General features: G+C 40.1%; 1 protein-coding gene across 5 annotated transcripts in view; it reads left to right on the top strand.

The window, feature by feature from the left end:
• Nucleotides 1-25,272, top strand: part of snx17 (sorting nexin 17) — a 111,792-nt gene that overhangs the window by 9,377 nt on the left and 77,143 nt on the right. For all 5 annotated transcript variants that reach the window (XM_059983088.1, XM_059983090.1, XM_059983089.1 and 2 more), the window contains exons 2-9: nucleotides 11,435-11,509; nucleotides 12,944-13,061; nucleotides 14,180-14,244; nucleotides 17,682-17,792; nucleotides 19,482-19,572; nucleotides 20,552-20,639; nucleotides 22,109-22,178; nucleotides 24,970-25,062. In XM_059983088.1, the coding sequence (XP_059839071.1) occupies nucleotides 11,435-11,509; nucleotides 12,944-13,061; nucleotides 14,180-14,244; nucleotides 17,682-17,792; nucleotides 19,482-19,572; nucleotides 20,552-20,639; nucleotides 22,109-22,178; nucleotides 24,970-25,062 (711 nt within the window). The remainder of the gene's footprint in view (nucleotides 1-11,434; nucleotides 11,510-12,943; nucleotides 13,062-14,179; nucleotides 14,245-17,681; nucleotides 17,793-19,481; nucleotides 19,573-20,551; nucleotides 20,640-22,108; nucleotides 22,179-24,969; nucleotides 25,063-25,272) is intronic.

Below are 25,272 nucleotides of genomic sequence, written 5' to 3'. Positions count from 1 at the left end.
GATGTGCTGGCCTGTCTGTACCACTTTCTGCAGAGTCTTGCGATTGAGGGAAATGCAGTTCCCATACCAGGCAGTGATGTGGTCAGGATGCTGTCATTTGTGCTTTTGTGGACATACCTAGTGTGTAGAGCTGTGGCTATTGCACCATCTGTCAATCAGTTGTGTCGGTAAGCAAATTGTAGAGGGTCCATTGTGGGTGGTAGCATGCTGCAGATGTAGTCCTTGACTAGCCTCTCAGAGCATTTGAGCAACACACACGAAATGCTGGTGGAACGCAGCAGGCCTGGCAGCATCTATAGGAAGAAGTATAGTCGACGTTTCGGGCCGAGACCCTTCGTCAGGATTCAAAGCATTTGCTTATTATTGAGGTGAGTACAACAGGTTGCCAGTTGTTACCTTGATCTTTTTAGGTACAGGAATGATGGTGGGTGTTTTGAAGCAGGAGGGCACGCTACACTGGGAGAGGGAGAGATGAAAAATGTCTAAACACACCAGCCAGTTGTGCCATGCACACTCTGAGTACCCGGCCTGAGATGCCGTCCAGTCCTGCGGCTGTCCACTCATTGGAAACACCTGCGTATTTAAGCCTCAGAGATGACTAAGGTGCAGGTCACATTGGTCGCTCTCCTTGGGGGGCTCAGTGATGGTGGCATCGAACCAAGCGTAAAAAAAGATCTAGCTCGTCTGGGAGAGAGGCAACAATGCTGGCAGCGCTACTGTATTTAGCTTTGAAGTCTGCGATGGTGTGCAGACCTTGCCATAAACTGCGTGTGTTGGTTGAGGGTTGTGTCTGAATCTTGTCCCTGTATTGTCGTTTTGCTGTCTAGATTGTAGCTGCATTTCTTGAGTTCTTGGTTGTTACTCGCCCTTGCTCAAGTTCTTTCACTGTTTTGTTCATCTCCATCGTTCAGTCTTGCGTTCAGCAGCAGGATGCGTATACAGTGAATGACGGTGCACTGGGCAGCATTTTGAACAGGGAGATCCTTACATGCATATACATAACTCCCTGAAAGTGGCATAGAGGTAGATAGAGTGATTAATAAGGCATACATAGCATGCTGTTCTTCAGTGAGACAATGTGAATACAGCAGTTGGAATTCCATCTTACTATTGTGCGAAATGTTTAAAGCCACACTTGTAGTGTGCAGTTTTGACTGCTGTAATTAAGCTAGTGAGGGTGTGGAAAGGATTCAGAAGGATGTAACCTAGATTGGAAGGCTTGAGTTGTAAGGAGAGGCTAGGTCTGCTTTCCCTAAAGCAGAGGAGGCTGAAATTTATGAGAGGATTATAAAATTCAAGGGTGTAGGGTAGATGACTAGAGTCTATTTTCCATGGTAGTGGTATCTAAAACTAGATGAAAAGTGAGAGGGAGGAGATTTAAAGATATTTCTCATGCAGTAGAGATTAAAGATTAGCTTCATCACATCAAAACACAGTGAAATGCATCATTTACACCAATGATCAACGCGGTCGGGGGATGTGCAGGGGCAGCTCACAAGTATTGCCACCCTTCTGGTCCCAACACAGCATACTCGCAACTCACTAACCCATGCGTCTTTGGACTGTGGGAAGAAATAGGAGCACCTCAAGGAAACCCACTGGATCACAAGAAGAGCGTATAGATTTCTTATATGCAGTAACAAGAATTGAACCCCGACTGGTGATTGTTGGCCTCATAAACTGGTTGTGCTACCACTAATCTTCCTTGCGCTCCAAAACTCAGTCGTTAGTATGTGGAATAAGCTGTCAGATGAGGTGGAAACTGTAACCACATTTTGAGGTATTTGAATGAGCCATGTGTAGAGGGATGTGGGATTAATTGGTAATTGTTTTATTATTGCCACATGCACTGAGACAGTGAAAAGTTTTTGTTTGCATGCAATCCAGACAGATTGTAAAGTATATTGTGATAGTACAAAAAATCAACAATGCAGAACAGTGTTAGAGTTACAAAAAGTGCATTACAGATAGACATAATTCACAAGAGTTACGACAAGGTTGATTAGAGATCAAGAGTTCATCTTTTTTGATCACAGTAAACAATTCAGAAGCACCTTCTTCCCATCTAACATCAGATTTCTGAATGGTCCATGAACACTTCCTATCTTCATACTATTTATTTTGTAATTTATAATATTTTTATATCTTTGCACTGGACTACAGCTGCAAAACAACAAAATTTCATGTCATCATAAGACAGTGATATTCAACTTGGATACTGATGCTATTGTATAAGAGTTCTGTTTGAAACTCCCTTTTACTGGGTGTCTCTGGAAATGTGGCTCATTAGCCCCTATCTAGCAGCCATTGGATTCCACGGCGAGGACCCACCTTTCTCTGGCTTCATACATCTTGGGAGTATATGACTTTGGTCCTGCCAAGTCCGTGGGTTGGGATGTCTCTCCCACTCAAAGACAATGGTTTGTGAGACTGCTGTATGATTTACTGCCTGCAGTAGCCAGTCAGCATGAAATAACAGATTGCACACTACATACAATTATAAAGTATATTTGTGAACGTTAACTTAACCAAAGAGTTAGTAAAGAAAAGAAAGGAGGAAAAAAACTCAAAAGGGCCCATTATAGTAATACAGTCAAATGTGCATGGCTCGGAGCTCAAATCTTCCAAAAGCCATGTTCACTGATCCTCAGCAGGCCTCTGCTCCCGGACTCCATCGAGTCGCATTTCCCCACCAGAACAAATCCCACGACTGGTTCTCTCCCAACATCTCTCTTCATCTCCCACTGAAAAAAGACAAGGACCCACTACCATTGCCAGTTACAAAATCGCTCCCTCGGCCTTCTCTAGAACCTTCCCCCTGTTCCACTCTCCTGATCGGATGGCCCACATTCCTAAGCATCCCTCATCTCCAACAGTAGCCCAAGCTGCTTCTACAGAGATAGCCTTCAACAGTAAAACCTTTAAACCTTTTAAACACTCTTGACCCTACAAAAATAGTCATGTTCTCATGACTCAAAATAAAACCTTTAAACCTTTTAAACACTCTTGACCCTACAAAAATAGTCATGTCCTCATGACTCAAAATAGTTCATCATCCCCTCATTAATAAGTTTTCAGAGGAATTTTGTGATGTCAGGACCTCTAATCCATTTGTAAATGGTAGTGACATACCTCAAGTGGAAAAGGCCTAGCACTCTGTTCCCCCAGTTGACGTAGGCGAGCCTATATGGGAGTTTCCTGACTCTTTGAGACCTCCTTATCCCATCATCTACTTCAATTTTGGACACTCTGAGATTTTTCCTGTCTACGTGGAGAAGCTTGTCCCTGTCCATTCCTTGTGCCTTCTGGCAACTTGTATCCCCTTGTCACTTGGCTGAGCTCAGCTTCATTCCCAGTTACTTCAGAGCCCAGTCTCCCTTCGTTGTCCAGCCGCAGGCCTGTCAGTCCAGTGCTAGTCCCCTCCATTTTTTCTGCATTAGAGTGGGGAGGTTTTGGAATGTCCATCAATTATTGGAGAGTTTGCAAAGGGCTAGCATATAACATACTCCTATTTCCTCATCCTCTAAGTCTGTACCATATTCAGTGGTCAGTTCCCTTCCAGGCCATTCTACTGCTTGTCCTTCTGGTCTCCCACATTGCTACAGAGCCCTCTTACTAGGTGTAGGGTCCACATTAGGCTCTGAGTCAACACTTACAGCTTGTCCCAGGGGTAGAAGGTGGTTCCGATGGAGAATCTTGACAGGTACAGTGGCATGCAAAAGTTTGGGCACTCCAGTCAATATTTCAAGATTACTTTTTTATTTCCATCTTTTACAGTTTCAAAATAACAAAAAAGGAAAAGGGCCTGAAGCAAAAGTTTGGGCACCCTGCATGGTCAGTACTTAGTAACACCTCCTTTGGCAAGTATAACAGCTTGTAAACGCTTTCTATGGCCAGCTAAGAGTCTTTCAATTCTTGTTTGGGGGATTTTCACCCATTCTTCCTTGCGAAAGACTTATAGTTCTGTGAGATTCTTGGGCTGTCTTGCATGCACTGCTCTTTTGAGGTCAATCCACAGATTTTCGATGATATTTAGGTTGGGGGACTGTGAGGGCCATGGCAAAACCTTCAGCTTAAGGTAGTCCATTGTGAATTTTGAGGTGTTTCTAGGATCATTATCCTGTGATAGAAGCCATCCTCTTTTCATCTTCGGCTTTTTTACAGACCATGTGATGTTTGCTTCCAGAATTTTCTGGTATTTAATTGAATTCTTTCTTCCAAATACCAGTAAAATGTTCCCCATGCCACTGGCTGCAAAACAAGCCCTAAGCATGATCGATCCACCCCCGTGCTTAACAGTTGGAGTGGTGTTCTTTTCATGAAATTCTGGGACAAGGATTGAGGGTTCAGGGTATTTATAAAGCTTTGAAATTTGCATCACCTGGCCTTTCCTAATGATGATTGTGAACAAACCATAGTTCTAAAAAGCTAATTAAGGTCTGAGACCTTGGTAGAAGTAATCTGAGAGCTCAAATCTCTTGGGGTTTCCCAAACTTTTGCATGCCACTGTGTATTCCCATCCTTTGGTTTCTCCAGTAAAACTGGTAGGTTTAGCATCTGACTCTACACTACTCTACTACTGTAGCCACCCAGCGGTCAGCCAGCCTGTGCTTCCCTGGTAGGCCCAAATTGTTTGAGAGGTCCACCTCCAGGCATCAGTTAGGAGAACCTAATCTTTTGATCATATCTCCTCTTATTTCCTTGATCCTGCTTGGTAGCAGAAAACTCTGCTAGTTCATAACCCCTTTGCAATTCCCTCCTCGTGTCAGATGCATAATTCAGATAGGTCTTTGGCAATTCTTGCCCACTAGTCCCAATACAAAGGTCAACAGGCAACCTTATTTCGCGCCCAAACTTTGAATAATATGGCAAATATCTGGTAGCTTCATTCTTTGTACGGTTGTAGCAGTGGACCAGATGCCCAATATGCTGACTGATTTGTTCTGCAGGGTACTGAGCATGTCTGGAAATGCCCAGTTGAACATCTAAGGCTGGGGATCATCCTGAGGATGATAAGACGTAGTCCTCAACTTCAAGCATGCGCAGTAACACATGTATGAGTCTACTCTCAGAATCCTTTCCCTGATCGCTATGTATCTGCTTGTGAAGGTCATAATGAACAAAACGCTTCTCCCATATTTTGGCCACAGTGGCCACCCTCTGTTCCTTGGTGGGAAGGCTTGAGCAGATCTGGTGTAGTGATCAGTAATAAGAGTTGCTGCAATCAGACTCTGTGGAGACAAAATCCATACATACCAGATCAAGTGGCCCCACACTCAGTAAATGGGATAAAGGAGCAGCCCTCGTGGGGAGCACCTTCCTCCGAATACATCAAATGCACGACTTATAGTACTCTTCGACCTCAGACTTCATTCAGGGCTGGTAGAACCGATCTCTGACCAATCCATAGGTCTTGTCAAACCCCAAATGACCTGAATCTTCATGTAATGACTTCAACACAATCCTCTGATACTTCTCAGGCGGAACCAACTGGAAAAGCAGAGGCCTGTCTGGAGGAGATATGACCCAGTATAGAACCTGTTTCATCAACTCCAGTTTGTCCCATTCTCTCAGAAGTAGAGATACGGCAGGGTGTTTCATCGTTTCAGCTTAGGTCATATTCCCCTCTGCAACAGCTGACCAAACAGTACCTATACAAGGGTCATCTTGCTGAGCAGCAGCCACTTCCCCTAGGCAGTTCAGGGACTGCTTTGCATTCGGAGTCGTCAGGTTGCAGTAAGCTTATGGGATGGCACAACCAGAAGCTCGCAAATCATCCACCGCTCAATCCTGCCCTCGCCCTGCCTCTGACTTCCCTGTGAGGGAAAGCTAGCACATCGCTTTAACTCCACAGGCAGGAGCACTTTCCCACTCTCTGTCCATTTCCAACCCTTTATTCATCTGTCAGGACAATGCACCTGCGTCAATGTTCCAGCTCCCCAGCTGGTACTTCAGGCTGAAATCACAGGCAGATAGCGCTGCCAACCAATGATGGCCTGTGGCATCCAATCTTGCCAAGGTCAGGATACAAGTCCATGGATTGTTGTCTGTCTTCACTGCAAACTTGGCACCATATTACTTAAGTTATCCACCACAGCCCATTTCAATGCCAGAAATTTCAATTTGTGCGTGGGGTAGTTTCACCCGGAGTGACAGACTCCGGCTATTGAAAGTGACAGGCATCAACCCTGTAGCCTGATCCTGATATAGAATCTTGACTGGCATCTATACAATAGATATGTCAATTGGGGGTTTGCAAAAGCCAACACAGGCGCTTTTGTCAGCATCTCCTTCAGCAACTGAAAGCCCTTTTCTCATTTTGCATCCTATCTTGCTCCAAAAGGATCCAAAGGGCTAAGATAATCTTTACCATCTTCTCCTTTCGTCGTCGTCCTGTTCTTCCCCAAGGGAGGGTAACCACACAGAAGCTGATTCAAAGGATGACTCACTTTAGAGTAATCCTTCACGAACCTCCGATAATACCCACAGAATCCAAGGAATGAGTGAAGGGCATTCACAGTCTTGGGCCTTGGTCTCCGCCACTGTCTTTGACTGATCCATATCTACTCCATCCCGTGAGATTAGGTGCCCAACGTAGTTGACAGACATCATGTAGAACTGGTGACAGTTTTAACCCTTTAGCTTTCAGACAGCCTAACACCTTCAGTAGCCTTGCCTCCTGCTGTACCAGGGTGGACCCGAACTCTGGGATCATCCAGGTACACCAGCACCTCAGGCAGGTTCATATCCCCAACAGTTTTCTCCATGACACACTGGAAAGTAGCCGGAGCTCCAGATATGCCCTGGATCATTCTTTCAAACTGAAAGCATCCAAGTGGACATATGAATGCCAGCTTCTCTTTGTCAGCCTCACTCATTTGTATCTGATACCACTCCTTAGGTCCAGTACACTGAACCACTTCGCTCCACTCAGGCAGGCCAGTGCATCCACGATCCTCAGAACAGTATACTGGTCGGGACTGTGTGCCGGTTCAGCATCCGATAGTCAACACACCTCGTACCTTCCCATTCTCCTTCCTCACCACCACTATGGGGGGCATATGGACTCCTGGTCCCAGTGATAAACCCAGCTTCCTTCAGCTTCAGCAGATGCTGCCGAACTCTTTCACCTCTGCGGATGCCAGTCACAGAGACCTTTCTCGGAAAGAGGTGTCCTCTGTCACTCGGATGGTGTGGCGAGTAATCTTGAAACAGCCCACATCAAATTTACCAGTGGAAAACACACCTTCAGACTTCATCTTCTCTGTCAATCTCCTCTTCCAACCTCCACGTAGCGGGAGACGCTAAAGTTGAATGACTTGGCTGTCAACTTTCCCTTTCCAGGAGATGGTTTCACTCCTTCTCTCACCAGAAAACTAGACATTACTGTCACCAGAAAAAAGTGTGCCATTGGCTTTCCTTGCTTGAGAGTGACTGCCCTCTCTGAGGTGTTCCTGACAATCACTGTCATCCGGTTTACTTGTACAACCCATGACTTCTGCAGTTCAGCCTCACCAGTACCCCAGCAGCTAAGCGTGACTCCTCTTCACGGTCTTTGAGTATCCACCAAGAGGGCCTCAGCTTCAGGCATTCTGGGAAATTTGGGGTTTCCCATCATTCTACCTACTTCCCCAAGCCATATCATAACAAGACTGGTTCGGACTGGGTGTACCGCACAGTTCTTCATTTGTGCTAATCATCCAGCCTAGGACAGATGCACTTCCTCAAAAGCAGCTCTGAACACAGGGTGAATGGAAAAGGTTTTCAGAAAGCTCTCTCCAACTTTCTCCTTCCTTGAATGGAAAATGTTTCATCTTCAATAGTGGTGTAGTGAAAGTTTTTCTTCTCATCCCAGCTTTTCAGATTGTATCATGTTGTAATTAAATTTAGAAATAGTTCTCTGATGCATCTTCAAAAAAATCATTATCTGTATTGGTTTCATGATGGTGAAAAGCTTGACTTGTGTGTTACTTGTACAAATAATTTCCCACTCAGGATCAATAAAGGTCTTTTTTATTATTATTATTATTATTATTATTATTACAGATCAAATCATAACAGAGTGTATTAGTCTAGAATAAGGTAAAAAAAACAATGTAGAATGAAGTGTAAAAGCTACCAAAAAAAAGTGTAGTTAATGTAAGTGATAAAATGCAAGATGATAATGAGGTCTGTTCAAGAGTGATAACAGTAAGATAGAAGCTGTCCTTGATCCTGGTGATAGGTGCTTTCAGATTTTTGTATCTTCTACCTGATGGGAAAGTGGAGAAAAGAAAATGTCCATGGTAGATTATGCTGGCTGCTTTACTGAGGCAGTGGGAAGTATAGACAGTTCATGGAGGGGAGACTGGATCATGTGCTATGCTGACCTGTGTCCATAACCCTGAAATTTCTTGTCACATGCAGACCAGTTTCCATACCAAGCTGTTATGCATTCAGACAGAATGTTTTTGATGTTGCATCGATTAAAAATTGGTAAGAGCTGACAGGCATGCCAAGTTTCTTAATTCTCCTGATGAAGTAGTTTAAGTGGTTGATATTTCCCCATTTTCCGACGTCTTGACTACTTTGATGCAGATCAAATGTTGGTCTTCTGAAACGTAATGGATTTTTGTGAACAAGTAATCCAGTTAAATGATTGGGAAGCAACAGTATTACTACTTAAGGTATTGTTGCATAATTTGTCTTTTTAGCCATCATGAACTCACATTGGTGGAAAGTATACAGTCAGCCCTCCATATCCACGGGGGTTTGGTTACGAGGCCCCCCCCCCCCCCCCCCACGGATGTTCAAGTCCTGTGTACAAAATGGTGTAGTATTTGCATATAACCCATGCACATCCTCCCGTATACTTTAAATCATCTCTAGATTACTTATAATACCTAATACAATGTAAGTGCTATGTAAATAGTTATACTATATTGTTTAGGGAATAATGACAAGAAAAAATAAGTCTGTACATGTTTAGTACAAACGCAACCATCGTATCTCTTCTGGGAACGCCGATGTTGTCTCGGCATCAGACAATGCCGATTCTCCCGTGATCTTTAAGTTCTTGAGGCTGTAGCGCTTTACGTAGCTAGCCAGCCAGCCATCCCTTACTAGCCTTAGGCTACATCCACACTACACGGATAAATCTGTAACTGAAGCCTTTTCTTTTCGTTTTTACGCTGTGTCCACACTAAAATGGCGTTTTCGTCCCCCGAAACTGGAGCTTTTCAGAAACACTCTCCAAAGTGCAACCCTAATGCAACAGAGTTAGTTAGTTTTTCGATGTTCGTCATCAGCCAGGTCGATCTGTCCGTGAACTCCCTGTTGGTTGCCTCCGTACGCTGCAGTATTTTTATTTACTTTTAAGTTCTCCCGCGCGAGAGCCAACAGCTATCTGTCGTTTTAAATTTTTCTAGTCTGTAACTACACAAACGGCGAGATTCAACACCAAACATGTCACTTGTTTTCGGTAGATGTGTTCTGCGCATGCGCAGTAGAAGGAGATTCACTGAAATTTCTGTTTCAATGTGAACAGGGATATTTTTTAAAACGAGACGAAACGCTTCAGGTGATGGACTGCTACCCTGACATTGAAGCAGGTTTTGATCAGATAGTTCTTCGTTATCCTGACCCCTCATGTGAAATCAGTCTACCGTATTCCAGTTGAATGACAGAGCTTCAAGAAGCAAAATGGTCGAATCTTTTAAACTTAATATATTAATTGGTAATTAACTCCCATTGTAGTAATTGGGCATAGTGCTGATTCGCATTTCTTAATTGATTCTGAATAACCTTTAATTTTCCCTTGGTGATTCATTCATGTTTATCAATTTAATTAGGGAAGGAAGAGAGTTAGATGGGAAAAGAATCCTAAAACAGTAATTCCTGAAATGTCAACTGACTTTTTGCATAAATGCTGCCTAATCTTCTCAAAGTCTTTTTTTTTTGAGTTTACAGATAACATTTGTGGATTAGTCAATCAATAGCTTGCAGTTAAACTTGCCAAAATATTTTGTGGATTTCTATTATAGATTGAAATACATTTTGTTTCTATTTCACCTGTTAAATATTTGTGCTTTTATAATATAGAACAGTATGGCACTGGATAAACCATTCGACCCACAATGTTGTGCCAATTTTGATGCCAGTTTATACTAAATCCTGTGTCACCACTGCCTCGATGGTCATGTTCCATCTTAAAGTCTCTTAAACTCGAACAAGCTGCTAGCTTCACTGCTAACCTATTCCAAGTACCTAACCCTTTCAGTGTGACAACTTTAACTTTAAAAACATATTCTCTAGAGTTTGACATTTCAGTTCTGGGCTAAAGATTCTGTTAGCCAATTTTCATCCTTCTACACTGTTGCCAATTTTCATCCTCACTCATACTCTATGCTACTATCAATTTTCGACTGTCTGCAATCAGCATGAGAGGTTATTCTTTGCTGACACAGTGTGAGATTTAAAAAGAGCCTACAGAAGGCAATTAAAAAAGCCATGAAGAGGGAAAAGATGAAATATGCAGATATGCTAACCAATAACATAAGAGGATACAAAAAGATTTTTCTCATATATATACAGCAAATGAGAGACAAGATTGGATATCAGAGCACTGGAGAATGATGCTGGACAAATAGTAATTTGGGACAAAGAAGTGATGGAACATAAGTATTTTGTGTCAGTCTTCACTATGGAAGACATTAGGAAGCATGTAAGGAGCCGGCCAGAGTCAAGCCTGGGACTACTTGCCTCAAAATCCGTGCAGGTGCCATTACGCTACCCGCCAGCCTTATTTGCTCAGTATTATAGGTTTACTTGTTTGCACAATTTGTCTTTTACACACTGGTTATTTGTTAGTCTTTGATCATGTATAATTTTTTTTGTTAATTTTACTGTATTTCTTATTTTCTTGTTTTCTGCTGGAAAATGAATTTCAAGGTATATATGGTAACATTTGTACTTGGATAATAAACTTTACTTCGACTCAAGATCAGCATAAATTTCTTATTCTCTTTTCACTTATTTCTAACTACCAGGTTACCATTGCAGTAACTTCATCCCATGGTTACCATAATATTCAAAAAATTACCAATCTTGATTAGGAAAATGCTCAAAGGCTGGCCTTTGCTACCTGCTTGGTTGAGGATTCCAAAAATGTACAACCCTGAACAAGCAGAAAACTGACAGGCAAAACAGCTAGTTTATAAAAATGAGAAAAGAGGAAATGCATAGGAAAGGCTCTTTGCAGAATAAATTGTCACCTGTAACTACAACACAGTAAAGATAATATGTCCAAGTATTCCAATTTTTGCTTTTTTATGGGGTTTGGGGTGTTGAGAGTGGAATGTGCATGAAGTAAGTAAATGACTCTCACAGCAAATGAAACCAATGCTCAATTTGTCTGAGTATATCTATTCAACAATCTCCAATTTTACCTTTGCAGGCGTACAATATTCATGTAAATGGTGTGTTACATTGTCGAGTTCGATACAGTCAACTTTATGGACTACATGAGCAGGTGTGTTTTAGATTTTCTGCATTACAAAAGAAATGTTAGGGTTAAAACGGATCTGTCATGGTTTGCGGGGTGCCTATTCCACAATAAATTTCTAAATTGGGTTCCCATCCTTTTTATGCAATGGACCGGTACCATTAAGCAAGGAATCTGTGGACCCAGTTTGGGAACCCCTGCTCTAAATAAATACATACAGGCATACAAAACACTTCGCAGTTAAAAGATTTGGAATTTCTTGAAGGTGCCATTTAAAATTTGACTGGCAGTGGTGGTCATTTGTGGAAAATGGAGTGGCTGCAAATGAGTGAAATTCTGAGGGAACCTGTTGCTCTTGTTTATGAATCTGAACTAACAGGTAGGTCCAACATATAGTTAGGCGAGCAAGTAGCATTTTGGTCCATATTGCAAATTGGTTGGAGTGTAAGAAAAGGGTGTTTTTGGTTACATTTGAATCCACATCTTAGACTGTGCACAGATTTACTCCTCTTTGCTGACTAGCAGTAGGGTATATAAATAATTTATTCATGTAGTTCGCCAAGCTAATTCCTGGAATGAAAGGATTGTCCTGTCAAGACAGGTGAATCTGTTTGATCAAGCTGAGCCATTCAAATATATAAAATCCTAGGAGGCTTGACAGAAGATATTGAGATGTTTTTTATTAGTGGAGGAATGAGGAACAAGGAGCAATAGCTACAAACAAGAGCCCCGCGTTTAAAACTTGGGTTCAAGGAAATGTCTTCTGAGAATAGTGAATCTGTGGCATTCTCCACCCCAGAGGATAATGCAAGCCAGATTATATGATATATTTAAAGGTGGAAATAGAATATTTTAATGTCTAAGGAATTGGTGGATATGGGAAGCTTCACAGAAGAGGAGTTGAGGCCAGCATAGATCAACTGCAGTCGCACATACAAAATGCTGGACATACAGCATCCATGGAGAGGATTAGACTGTTGACTTTTTATTCCTTTCCATAGATACTGCCTGACCTGAGTTCCTGCAGCATTTTGTGTGCTACTCTGGGCTTCCAGCATCTGCAGAATCTGTGTTTAGATCGATCATCATATTGAATGTCAGAACAGGCTTGAGGGGCTGGTGGCTTGCTGCTGATGATTCTTTGTTCTGTAAAAGATGTTGAAGCTGAGAGCAATTACTTTTCAATTCTTCAGAAGGGTTATGATTTTACATTACAAATTAGTAGAAATAATTGTGCAGTAGGAATGATTTAGAAAAATATATGATTGCACTGTTTCTATATATGGTATTTAAAGCTACATGTGAATATTTTTGTTTTATACAAAAACTGAGCTTCAAATTATTGATTTGTCAAAATACTTCTCGCATTGTTAGAACCAACATTTTTTAATATTCTATTCAAATAGAAATCTGCAAAAACCTCCAAATTTCAGTTCTAAATAGTTGCTATATATTTTTCAGCTGAGAAAAGAATATGGGAACAATGTGCTTCCTCACTTTCCTCCTAAAAAGATATTCACACTAACAACTGCAGAAGTTGAGCAACGTCGAGAGCAATTAGAAAAATATATTCAGAATGGTAAGAACGTATTCCTTTTCACCTGTGTTAATGTAAAAATGTGTAAAATATTTACATTTAATAAGTTGCTTTTTAAAAACTATTGTTCAGAAAAAAATGTAAATTCTTACTACAATCTAATACCTTTGATTCTTTCTGATTTTAGTTTAGCATGAACTTGCCCCTTGCACCTCCTTATTGAAAACAGGTTGTTTTAAGAGTGTTGGGTTCCTGGAATGCCCTGTCTAGGGTGGTGGTAGAGCTAGAACGATTAGGAACTTTTAAGTGATGTTTAGATAAGCACATGAATGTGAGGAAAATGGAAGGATATATATGTTGTGTAGGCTGAAGAGATTAGTTAGCCATTTGATTACTAATTGTTTAGCAGAACAATGTGGGCTGAAGGGCCTTTTCCTGTGTTGTACTGTTCCATGTTCTAAGTCCTTCAATGGTGTCTCCTTGCCCTCACCTATATGCACCTTCTTAAATAGCCTTTTATTTATAATAGTTATATGCTACCCCTATGCCCATCTAAGCTTACAAGCATCTTTTAATCATATTTCCATGTAATAGAAGAAATCTAAAATGCATATAATTTCAAATTTTGTGGATCACTCAGTATTTGTACATGCCAGAGGAACTACTTGCCCTATGTTTTAACAAAGTTTCAAACAAAAGCTATGCCTGCGTAATGACTTTGTGTTCATTAATGAGTTATGTGCTCCTCTCCTGCCCCTATGCTTCTACTTTTCAAATGAGTTGTAACAAAAGATGATTGCATGGATTTTCCTGTCCTTGAAAATGGCAGGTATAACCCTGTGTACATGTGTTTGTGTGTCTGTACACACATGTAGTGCAAAGAACAAAAAAAGGAAATTAAATATTGAGGTAATGTACATGGGTTCATTGTCCATTCAGAAATCTTATGGCAGAGGACAAGAAGCTGATCCTCTCGAAGAAGTCAAAGTGTTTTACACTTGTGGCATCCTCTGTAAATAAAAATAACTTGTTTGCCTTGAGTTGGAGAAATTATCAACAAACTTTGAAATCTTCCACACCTGAGATTAGATACATATACATAAAATTTATTTAGGAACAATTATTGTGCATTATCTTCACTGATTCTTATCTTGTCTTAGTACGCCAGGATTCCTTGCTTGGCAGCAGTGAAGCATTCAACAGCTTCCTCAGAAAGGCACAGCAGGTATGTTGGTATTCATAATAACCACAAAACAAATCAAGAAGAATGTCAGAGAGAGGTTTACCATTGATATTAAAGTACTGAATTAAGCTATCGGCCAAGGACTAAAGGGAACCATCTTAATACTGATAACTTGAGAGGTGATTTATATTTTCTGTTTCACATTAATTTTGCTGAATTAATAACACTAGCTTTGCTGTGATTTTTTTTTTGTATCGAGTTTCATGGTATGCTATATGATCTAGGTTGTCAATCTACTTTCCTGTAGATCATCTTAGCTTTTATCTGCTGGCTGAGTAAGATAGTTTTCAATGAAAGAGTAAATGTTGATTGATCCTGGTGAGAATTCTCAGCTTGGAGAATATTTCAAAATTAGTTAATGGTGTCCAGTACACAAGTGTAAGGAGAACAAAATAATTTCTACTCTGGATCCAATGCAGCACACAGAAAAACACAATAAGGTAAAGAATATAATAATTAAAAAAAAAACAATAAATACAAGTACATAGCTTATATACTTGTCTATAAAGTGATGCCAAGCACAAGAAAGTTTGTGCATAAAGTGACTGACAGGAAACGACAGGTGGTTGGGATGGAGACAAAATTCATTTTGGCTTTTGTATCTCATCAGTTGAAATATTGCCTTTGCTCTGCTGCTGTACCTAAGAGAGTTTTGCATTTTAATTGCACTTTGAAATCTGTTCAGCCCACATTCATCCAACTATTATGCTGTAATGTTTCCTTCAGAGATTTTTTTCAGAACCACCTGAAAGTCCAGATGTTGTCATAAGTTTGCATTTTACCAGTTTAACTTCTGAGATGTTGATTTATCTTCCCCAGAGTGATGATTTAAAACACTGACAAAAAGTTCCATTGTCACTCAGTGTTTAGTGAAAAATGAGACGTGTTCATCCATTATTAAAGTTGCTGTGTATCCATCATTGTCAAAAGACATTGTAGCTCATTTAACTCTGCACTTTTTTTTAATGAAAAACCATAGGAATTGTTTCATTTCAGCCACTTAAAAAAATTAGAGCTAAAAATCTGCAAAATAGGATATAAAGGATGTGATTCTTGCAAAATGGAGGAGTAGTGTTACTTGCAATGTTTTTCTTTCATGCTTCCCTATGATATTGAGCAAGGCCATTTGGTCTATCTGACGTCCGGAGCAATCTACGACTCATCTCTCACTCACCAACAACCATTCGATTTCTATTCCTTTGCCTCTGTCTGTTTGATTTGAATTGTAACAGCAGGAAGTTGGAGTGAATGTGAGCAGCCACGGGGAATGTGTAAACACCGTGCATATAGACCACAAGTCAGTATTTAACTTGGGCAATAGCACTATCTGCAGTGACACTACTGCAGGTTCACTTCTTCATTATGTGCCATGTCATATTACAAAGCCAACCATGGTCTTTCCATGACCATGATTGTTCTTGACAAATTTTTCTACGTTTGCCATTGCCGCTTTCTGGGCAGTGTCTTTACAAGATTGATAACCTCAGCCATTATCAAGGGAGGAGGTCCTGAAAGCAGACTACAGGGAGTTAGGAAGGAAGTTGAGCAGCAGGACCTCAAAGGGAGTAATCTCCAGATTACTGCCTGTACCATGTGGCAGTGAATATAGGAATAGAATGAGGTGGAGGATAAATGAGTAGCTGGGGGATTGGAGCAGGGGGCAGGGATTCAGATTTCTGGATCATTGGGACCTTTTCTGGGGCAGGATGACGAGGGACCAATATGTTGGCAGGGTTTGCAAAGGCTGTTGGGGAGAGTTTAGACTAGAATTGCTGGGGGGTGGGAACCAAACTGAAGTGATGGAGGAAAGAGAGGTTGGCTCACAAATAGAGAAAGCTTGGAGACAGTGCAAAAGGGAGGATAAGCAGGACACACTCAGACGGATGGTTTGAGATGAGTCTATAATTTCCTTATTCAAGAAAGGGAAATTAAAGACCAGTGAGTTTTACTTAAGTGGTTGGTAAGTTGTTGGAGAAGATCCTGAGAGGCAGAATTTATGTACATTTGGAGAGGTATAATATGATTAGGAATAGTCAGCATGGCTTTGTTAAAGGCAGGTCGTGCCTTACAAGCCTGACTGAATTTTTTGAGGATGTGACTGAACACATTGATGAAGGTAGAGCCGTAGATGTAGTGTATGTGGATTTTAGCATGGTATTTGATAAGGTACTCCATGCAAGGCTTATTGCGAAAGTAATGAGGCATGGGATCTAAGGGGACATTGCTTTGTGGATCCAGAACTGGCTTGCCCACAGAAAGCAAAGAAAGGTTGTAGACGGGTCATATTCTGCATGGAGGCTGGTGACCAGGGATCTGTTCTGGGACCCCTGCTCTTTATAAATGACTTGGATGAGGAAGTGGAGGAATGGGTTAGTAAATTTGCTGATGACACAAAGTTTGGGAGTGTTGTGGATAGTGTGGAGGGCTGTTAGAGGTTACAGCGGGATATTGATGGGATGCAAAACTGGGCTGAGAAGTGGTAGATGGAGTTCAACCCAGATAATTGTGAGGTGGTTCATTTTGGTAGGTCAAATATATCATTAATATGTTTAGAGGATCGGAGGGATCTTGGGGTCTGAATCCATAGGACACTCAAAGCTGCTACACAGGTTGACCCTGTGGTTAAGAAGGCATACGGTGCATTAGCCTTCATCAATTGTGGGATTGAGTTTAAGAGCTGAGAGGTAATGTTGCAGCTATATAGGACCCTGATCAGACCCCACTTGGAGTACTGTGCTCAATTCTGGTCACCTCACTACAGGAAGGACATGGAGATCATAGCAGGGGTGCAGAGGAGATTTGCAAAGATGTTAACTCGATTGGGGAGCATTCCTTATGAGAATAGGTTGAGTGAACTCAGCCTTTTCTCCTTGGAGCGACAAAGGATGAGAGGTGACCTGATAGAGGTTTACAAGATATTGAGAGGCATTAGTCCTGTGGATTGTCAGAGGCTTTTTCCCAGGGCTGAAATGGCTAGCATGAGAGGGCATATTTTTAAGGTGCTTGAAAGTAGGCACAGAGGAGATGTCAGGTGTAAGCTTTTTATGCAGAGAGTGGTGAGTACGTGGAATGGGCTGCCTGTGGTGGAGGTGGAAACGATAGGATCTTTTAAGAGACTCCTAGATGGATATGAGGAGCTTAAAAATAGAGGTCTATGGGTAAGCCTAGGTGTTCGGCACACCTTTGTGGGCTAATGGGCCTGTTTCTAAGCTGCAGGTTTTTAACTCATTCATTTCAACCAAAGCCAACGACATTCTCATCCACAGTTTCAATTGCAGATTTCGAATTAACTGATTTGAGTATAGTATGATAATGAAGATATATCTTAATTATTAATCAATGACAAATAAGATAATTTGTATTTTGACAAATTTCTGGAAAAATCCGTCTTCATGGTTTCAACAATTTGGTATGTTTAGGAAACTCAGCAGATTCCAACTCAAGAAGTACAGCTGGATGTCTGTCTATCCAATGGACAGAAGGTGAAAGTTAATATTTTAAGCTCAGATCAGACAGAAGATGTGTTAGAGGTAAGAATAAATCTACAGTTTATACAAATTTCCGCAAAATGATTCAGATCTTGTATTTGTAAAGTGTAGTCAGTGTGATTTTAACTCTGCCAATGAACAGTCAAATGTACTTGCCAGGGAAACAAACTGATTTTTAAACCTGTATCATTTCTGTGTTGTATTTCATAATCTGCAAATAGTTAGTATTTCTATATTCCCAAATTATTTGTATTGTGAAAATTATTAAAAACCCAAAATTTTTCCAGCTGCACTTTGTGTTGCTGTTAAGAGTAATGCAATGCAGGTAGTCCCCAAGTTACGAATGTCTGACTTATGGACAACTCGTACTTACGAACTGAGGAAGGAGAACGCCATCTGCCATTTTAAGTTATTGCCATTGACACTGTATTGAGTGCTTAACTATGTATTTGGCTTCAATTTTTCTTAGTAAGATTCACCCTGACCCCCCCACCCCTCCATTCCGGTTGGCTGGTGGTGCAGTGAGATCAGCACCAGGCTGGAGAATGGAGGTTCCTGAGTTCGATTTAGTGACAGACCACTCCCGAGCCGGGTTGATGTCGTCCAATGACTCCCATACCATCTGTGCTGGGTTAATGTCGAGCTCGCAGCTCAACCTCGTAAAAAGAAAAACACTGCCACCTCCAGTTTAAATTCCCACACGGAATATTGTGGAGGATCAAATACCCAAACCCATCACAGCTCCCATTTAACCTGTTTCAGTGCGGTGGTCCTTAGGACCCAGCGGACCTCGGGAGTTGGCGCAGGTCAGGAGCCGCCGCCCACAGTGTTTCTGTTCCTTTGACGGGAAGCAATCGTGATTGAAAGTAAAGTGGAAATAATAAAGCGTTTGGAAAGAGGTGAAACACCATTGGTCATTGGAAAAGCGTTAGGCTACAACGATCGGAACAATTTTAAACTATAAAGTGAGAATAATGGAGCATGTGAGAGGCCCTGCCCTGATGAAAGCTACATCGCTTTATTACTAAGCAATGCAGTGGTTTAATTATTGGAATACATATGTTTCTTAAGTATTTTATATGCTTAGAAAGGTAAAATATATACTATATACTAAGACAAACGTTTGACTAACTGACGCTAAATAATACCGGATGTACTTGTTCCGACTTACGTACAAATCCAACTTAAAGACGGTCTCAAGAGCGGAACTTGTATGTAACCCGGGGACTGCCTGTACCGTGTTAATGCATTACGTATAAATATTTTTTGGTTATGCTAAATTAGCACTCGTTTATAATGAATTGCATCAGATAAAGAACCTTTTTTTTAATCATAAGAGCATAAGAAATAGAAAGGAGCATAGTCTTTGCTGCTTCAGCATTAAGAGTGATTATATCTGATCTTTTCCCTCTGCATTTAGTAAGACCACAGCTAATCTTTTACCTCCATATCACATGGTTGTACCAATCTAATCCGTTGATTAGTTTGGTATCTGCAAAAATGTCAATCTCTTGTCTTCTCTGCCCTCTTGGGAGAAAATTACAAGGGTTAGTTGCTCTTCAATTGATCATGTGATCACTGCTGCTTTGCCTAAAACAGAAACCAATCATTTGAGTTTGGTCTATTCACTTGTAGGAATTTAGAACATTTCTGGTATTTTGATTAACAAATGTTCTAACACTTTTATTATTATTATTATTATTATTATTATTATTATTATTATTATTAAAGGCAGTTGCCTCAAAACTAGATCTTCCTGATGACCTAGTAGGATACTTCAGCCTTTTCCTTATCCGAGAAGGAAGTGATGGTGGTTGTTCTTGTAAGTTTATTAACTAAATTATTCCATAACTCAGAAGACATATTAAAGTTTTCTTTTTAGAATTTGTTGGAAAGTTGTCTTGAAACGGATCAAAATCGAGAGTGCTTTTATTTAATAAGTAATTAAGCAAATTTATTTGCTGATTTAGTAATTAGAACATTTTGTGTGTACTGGATTCAGATTTCAGTTCCAACGTAAAATGATATTGCACAGCCTTTTCCTGCCAGCTGTAAAGACTGAATGAAAGAGGAGGAATATACAATCTTATTCTACTTGGCATTCGGATAGGCAGTGTTCAAAAGTTGCACCATACTGTGTGATGGACTTCGAATGTAAATAACAAAATTCAGCAAATATTTAATTAGCCTTTTGGAAATGTTCCGCTTAAAATTTTTTTTAAAAGCAATTTTACAGATTTCTCAACCAGGCATAGCAATAGTGTGATTGCAGTTGGTGACATTTCAAGTCTTTATAATTGTTGTGAATAGACTTACAGTATTGTGTATAACATGAAGGCTGTAAAGAGGTCTCTCCAGGACCTTTAATTGCAACTGTTTAGTGGGCTGCATCTGATTTGGGGTGCATTTATGTAACACTGTCATTAATGGGGCCGTGCATTGTACGACATTATACCAGGTAGATTAATTGGTCATTGGAATTTGTTCCATGATTAGTTTGGGTTAATCAGGTTTGTTGGGGGTTGCTGGGGTGGTGTGGATCGAAGGGCTTGCTCTGGTGCTGTATCACAAAATTAAAGATCATCTTGAACTATGCACTTATTTCTGTTCTGAATCATATTGTATTTGTTTTTAATCTGATTTTGACGAGCACTAGGTAGACTAGTGGGAGACTTAGAAATCAGAAGAAAGGATCAATTACATAATGTGAAGAAAATGGAAAAATCTATAAACTGAAGTAGAAGTAACACTAAATTTATTTAATTTTGATATTAACTTCATTTTTATGAATTCTTACTAAGTTGTACGAAAACTACAGGAGTTTGAATTACCCTATATTTCGGTCACAAGCTTGAAGAATACAGAATACAAAATAGTGCTGCGAAAAAGGTAAAAATATATATACTTTTTCGTTTCAAGTTCTCTGAAGATAACTGATCTGGGTTCTAAGCGTGCAATTCCAGTTTATTTTAAACATTAATAATTTGCTACTTTCTGCAGAAGACATTTTGCAATAAATTCAAAATGCTGGATCTACTTAGGTCGGGCAGCATCTGTGAAGAGAGCAACATAATACTTTAAGTGGATGATCCTTCTTTATAACCTGGAAAAGTTAGAAATCAAGCACATTAAGTTCCAGAGAAAGAGAAAAGTTTTAGAGAACAAAAAAAAATGTTTGTGACAGGGCAGAGACTGGGAGAGACAATGACAATTTTGGAGTGATATTAGTCCTGGGTGAATATAGAGGCTGTTGTAATCAATGTGGATGATCCTATGGGAATGATATTAGTCCCGGGTGAATATAGAGGCTGGTTTAATCATTGCAGGTGGTCTCTGGGAGTGATATTAGTCACGGATAAACCTTGAGGGAAGAGGACAATAAGGAACTGAGGTGCAAAACATTAGCAATGTAATGAATCTAAAATAAAAGAGAATGTTGAGAATATTTGGCAAGTCACTGAACAACTTGTACTAGTTGAATTAGTTCTGGTTTTGTGTAGCTCAGCTAGTAAAGGAGTTATGGGTTTTGTTTTTAATTGGTGAAATTTCATCTCAAGGAAGCTGTAGCAGTCATTCAACACATTAGTCTTTAGATGGTGCATGTACCATGTGACCAATGCTGTCTTTTGGAACAGTTTTTAGATCTCTTATATAAATTAGTTCTTTGGATTTCGTAATGGAAGAATAAATAGGCACTATTCATAAGCTTTAAACTAAATAAGATTTAATTTTGCTTATGTGCCCTTTAACATCTTTTAAAACTGAAAGTTTGTACAATTTTCCAATTTTATGGAGTTTTGTTATATAGTAAGAGAAAATATTTGCATTGTTTCTTTTGTCTAATATAAGTTCTTAATTCAAATAAGTAGGGATGGGAGAAGATGTAATTAATTCCAGGCTCTCTTTTGACTAGAGAACAATTGAACCAGTGGTGAGCAATGTTATGATTCATGCCATCCATCAAATCCCTGCTTGAGCCATTGTAGAATGTTAGTTCAGTTTTTGAACATGGTGGGAAAAATCTCTTACAGTGACTGAGGATATATTCATGAAAGTAAACCATGCTTCATGAGTTTTCCATCTAATTGTTGAGTTTTTTATTAGTACAAAAATAAATCCACTATTTAAAACTTATTTACAGTATTTATATTCATATTTGAGTTAATTTGGTATAGATGTGCATTCTCTTTTCAGCTGGTGAATTTCTAATATCTAGCAATGTTACTAAGAGTTTTTGAAATGTGTAAGAGATTGCCATCAGTATTAGTTGCTAAAGATAGCAGGAGGACAAACTTATGGGGAAGATTAATATGAAATACATGTAAGTGACTGTACTAATAATACTGCTTTGTTTATAGCTATTGGGATTCTGCCTATGATAATGATGTCATGGAAAACAGAATTGGATTGAATCTGTTATATGCCCAGGTAAGACTGGTCTTAGTTACCAAGTTAATTTGCAGTCCAGAAACAGTATAGTCAAAGTTCAAATAAATACATTATCAAAGTACAAATATGTTACCATATACAACCCTGAGATTCATTTTCTTGGGGGCATTCACAGTAAATACCAAGGAATGTAATAGAATCCATGAAAGACCTCAGCCAATAGAACAGACAAACAACCGATGTTCAAAAGATAAACTGCACAAATACAAAAAGGAAAAAAATAAATAACTATAATAATAAATAAGCAATAAATATAGAGAACATGAGATGAAGAATCTTTAAAAGTGAGACCATAGGTTATGGGAACAGTTCAGTGATGGGCAAGTGAAGTTATCCCCTCTGGTTCAAGAGCCTGATGGTTGAAGGGTAATAACTGTTCCTGAACCTGGTGGTGTGGGTCCTCAGGCTCCTGTACCATCTTCCTGATGGTACAACAAGAAGAGAGTATGGCCTGGATCGTGGGGGTCCATTATGATGGATACCGCTTTCCTGCAACAAAGCTCTGTGTAGATGTGCTTAGTGGTGGGAGAGCTTTACCCATGATCAAATACCCTAAATATGTAATGTTTAACTTTTCATTTGTGTTTAAGTACAGTAAAGAGTTCTTCCCTTTAAAAGTTTACAAGCAGTCCCTTTGCACATTAACAATTGCTAGTAAAAAGTTTAAAAATAATAAAACCCAAAAGCTAGAATACCTCAGAATACTAATTGTATTTTTATCTGGTAGTCATTAGTCTTCATTATAATGTGGCGACCCATTTCCTGGCGCATCCGAACCGACTCACAATTAGATAGCCTACGGGGGTTTGCAAGCACAGAGCTTTGGAGCCTCTGTGCCATGGGGGGGGGCCGGTTGAGGGAGGCTTAAAAGTGAGGCTGAAGTTTTCGAATAAAGTTTTTTCCTTCGACTGCAGTTACAGACTCTGTCGTAATTTTAGCGCTGCGTGTAGCACACCGCTACAATAAGAACATTTGTGTTAGCTTACAAGATGTAGTGAAGCAGAATAACCAATGTAATGTTTTGTATATTAAATACTGAATCAAGACTTAAAAGTGCTAGAAATCAGGTAAGTATCTTTAGACAGTCTTGGCTGAGCAGTGTTTTCACATAATGTAATATATAAGTTGCAGGTTAACAGTAGTAATCTTTAAGGCACATTATCATGGTTTTGAGTTTTCTGATAGACTTGTGTGACTGTTGCAATAGACACAACCCTCCCCACGGTTAGCAGCATCTACAGGAAGGGCTGCTGTGGGAAAGAGGCACATTCATAATAGATCTTCACCATTCAAATTGTACCCTCTTCTCCCTGCTTCCATCAGGTAGGTGGTATAGAAACCTGAAATCCCACTCCACCAGGTTCAGGAACAGCTATTTTCCTGCAACCATTGTGTTCTTCAATTGACACAGATTCTTTATTTAAGAAAGCACAGCAACATCTCGACTTCTTGAGAAGACTGAGGTGAGCAGGTTTCCCCTTGCTCCCATTCTAACCAGTTTTTTATAGGAGCACCGTTGAGTGTGTCCTGACCAGCTGCATCACTGCCTGGTTAAGGAACTGCAAGGCATCTGACTGGAAGACCCTGCAAAGGATTGTGAGGACTGCTGAGAGAATTGTCAGGGTCCAGGACATTTTCCAGGACAGTACTTACATTGTCAATGATCCCTCCTATCTATCCAACAATGTATTTGATCCCTTGCCCTCAGGCAAGAGGTACCAAAGTATTAAGACAAGAACTGCTAAATGGAAAAATAGCTTCTTCTGCTAGGCTGTGTGATTGCCGAACTCCTTGCCACCACCCAGGTCTCACCACATATGAAGCACCAGAAGCGTTATACCTTTACTTGTCTCATAAATGCACCTTATTGTTTGATAATTTATTTGTGTTAATATAACTTTATGTGGGAGTTACATGTACAGTGTTGTGTCACTTTGATCCGGAGAGATGTTGTTTTGCTTAGCAGTATACATGTATGTATCCAGTTGAAAGGACAATAAGCTTGTACTTGACCTTCAAAACCTGAACCCTACCTGAGTAACAGAACACCACAGACTACTTCTTGCACTATGCACGTCAGTTTGTTTGTACTTGTGTCATTTTTTGCTGTACTTTTCTTTTTGCTGTGTGTAATTATGCATAATTTATGTTCTATGTGTTGTTTGAACCAATGTGCCCGTGATGCTGCTGAATGCAGGGTTTTCATTGTACTTGTACCTCACTGTACTTGTGGACATGATAATAGATTTGTTACTGCACTGTGGCACTGAGAACCCGCTCAATTTTTTAGAGGTACCACTTCCATTTTGAGTAGTTTATTTAAATAGCCCCAAATTACCTCTAAGTTCCTTATAATTCTTGGGCTATTTTTCCAGTTAATGTGATTTTCTGACCTTAATTCATGATGAGCCACAGTAACACACGCACAATGCTGGAGGAACTCAGCAGGTCAATATTTCAGAACTGGAAAGTAAAGGAGAAGAAGCCAGAATAAGGCGGTGGAGGAGTGGGGAGGAGTACAAGCTGGCAGGTGATTAGTGAAGCCAGGTAGGTGGGTGGGGGGGGGAATAGAGTGAGAAGCTGGGATGTGATCGGTGGAAAAGGTAAAGGGATGGCACCTCCATGCGAAGTGCCATTGTCTTTTTTTCAAGGACATGATTAGCTAGATGGCTGCCATCTAAACCACAAGGTTTCTGTGATCTTTGAGTTATGATGCTGTTGATATATCAGGGAGAACGAAATATGAACTATGTTTTCATTTGTGTCACAGACGGTAGCTGATATTGAACGTGGGTGGATCCTTGTCAACAAGGAGCAGCACCGACAATTAAAATCACTTCAAGAGAAAGGTTCGAAAAAAGAGGTAAGTTCTGTAATCTTGTTTGGAATGGGTTGACAGAAGAGAAGCCTATAATTTACTGGCTTTAGTTTTGAAACTAAACACATTAATATCGGTATTTTATATTTTGCTACCACCTGTAGACTTGTTTGGCAATGTGATTTATCAAGCTACATTTGATAACAATCCATACAAGTCTAGCAACAAAACAGGAATTTGAAGTGCCGTATGCTT

This window comes from Hypanus sabinus, chromosome 10 (assembly GCF_030144855.1).
Source record: "Hypanus sabinus isolate sHypSab1 chromosome 10, sHypSab1.hap1, whole genome shotgun sequence".
In the NCBI taxonomy this organism is placed as follows: Eukaryota; Metazoa; Chordata; class Chondrichthyes; order Myliobatiformes; family Dasyatidae; genus Hypanus; species Hypanus sabinus.
This window is presented reverse-complemented; position numbering and strand designations above follow the sequence as displayed.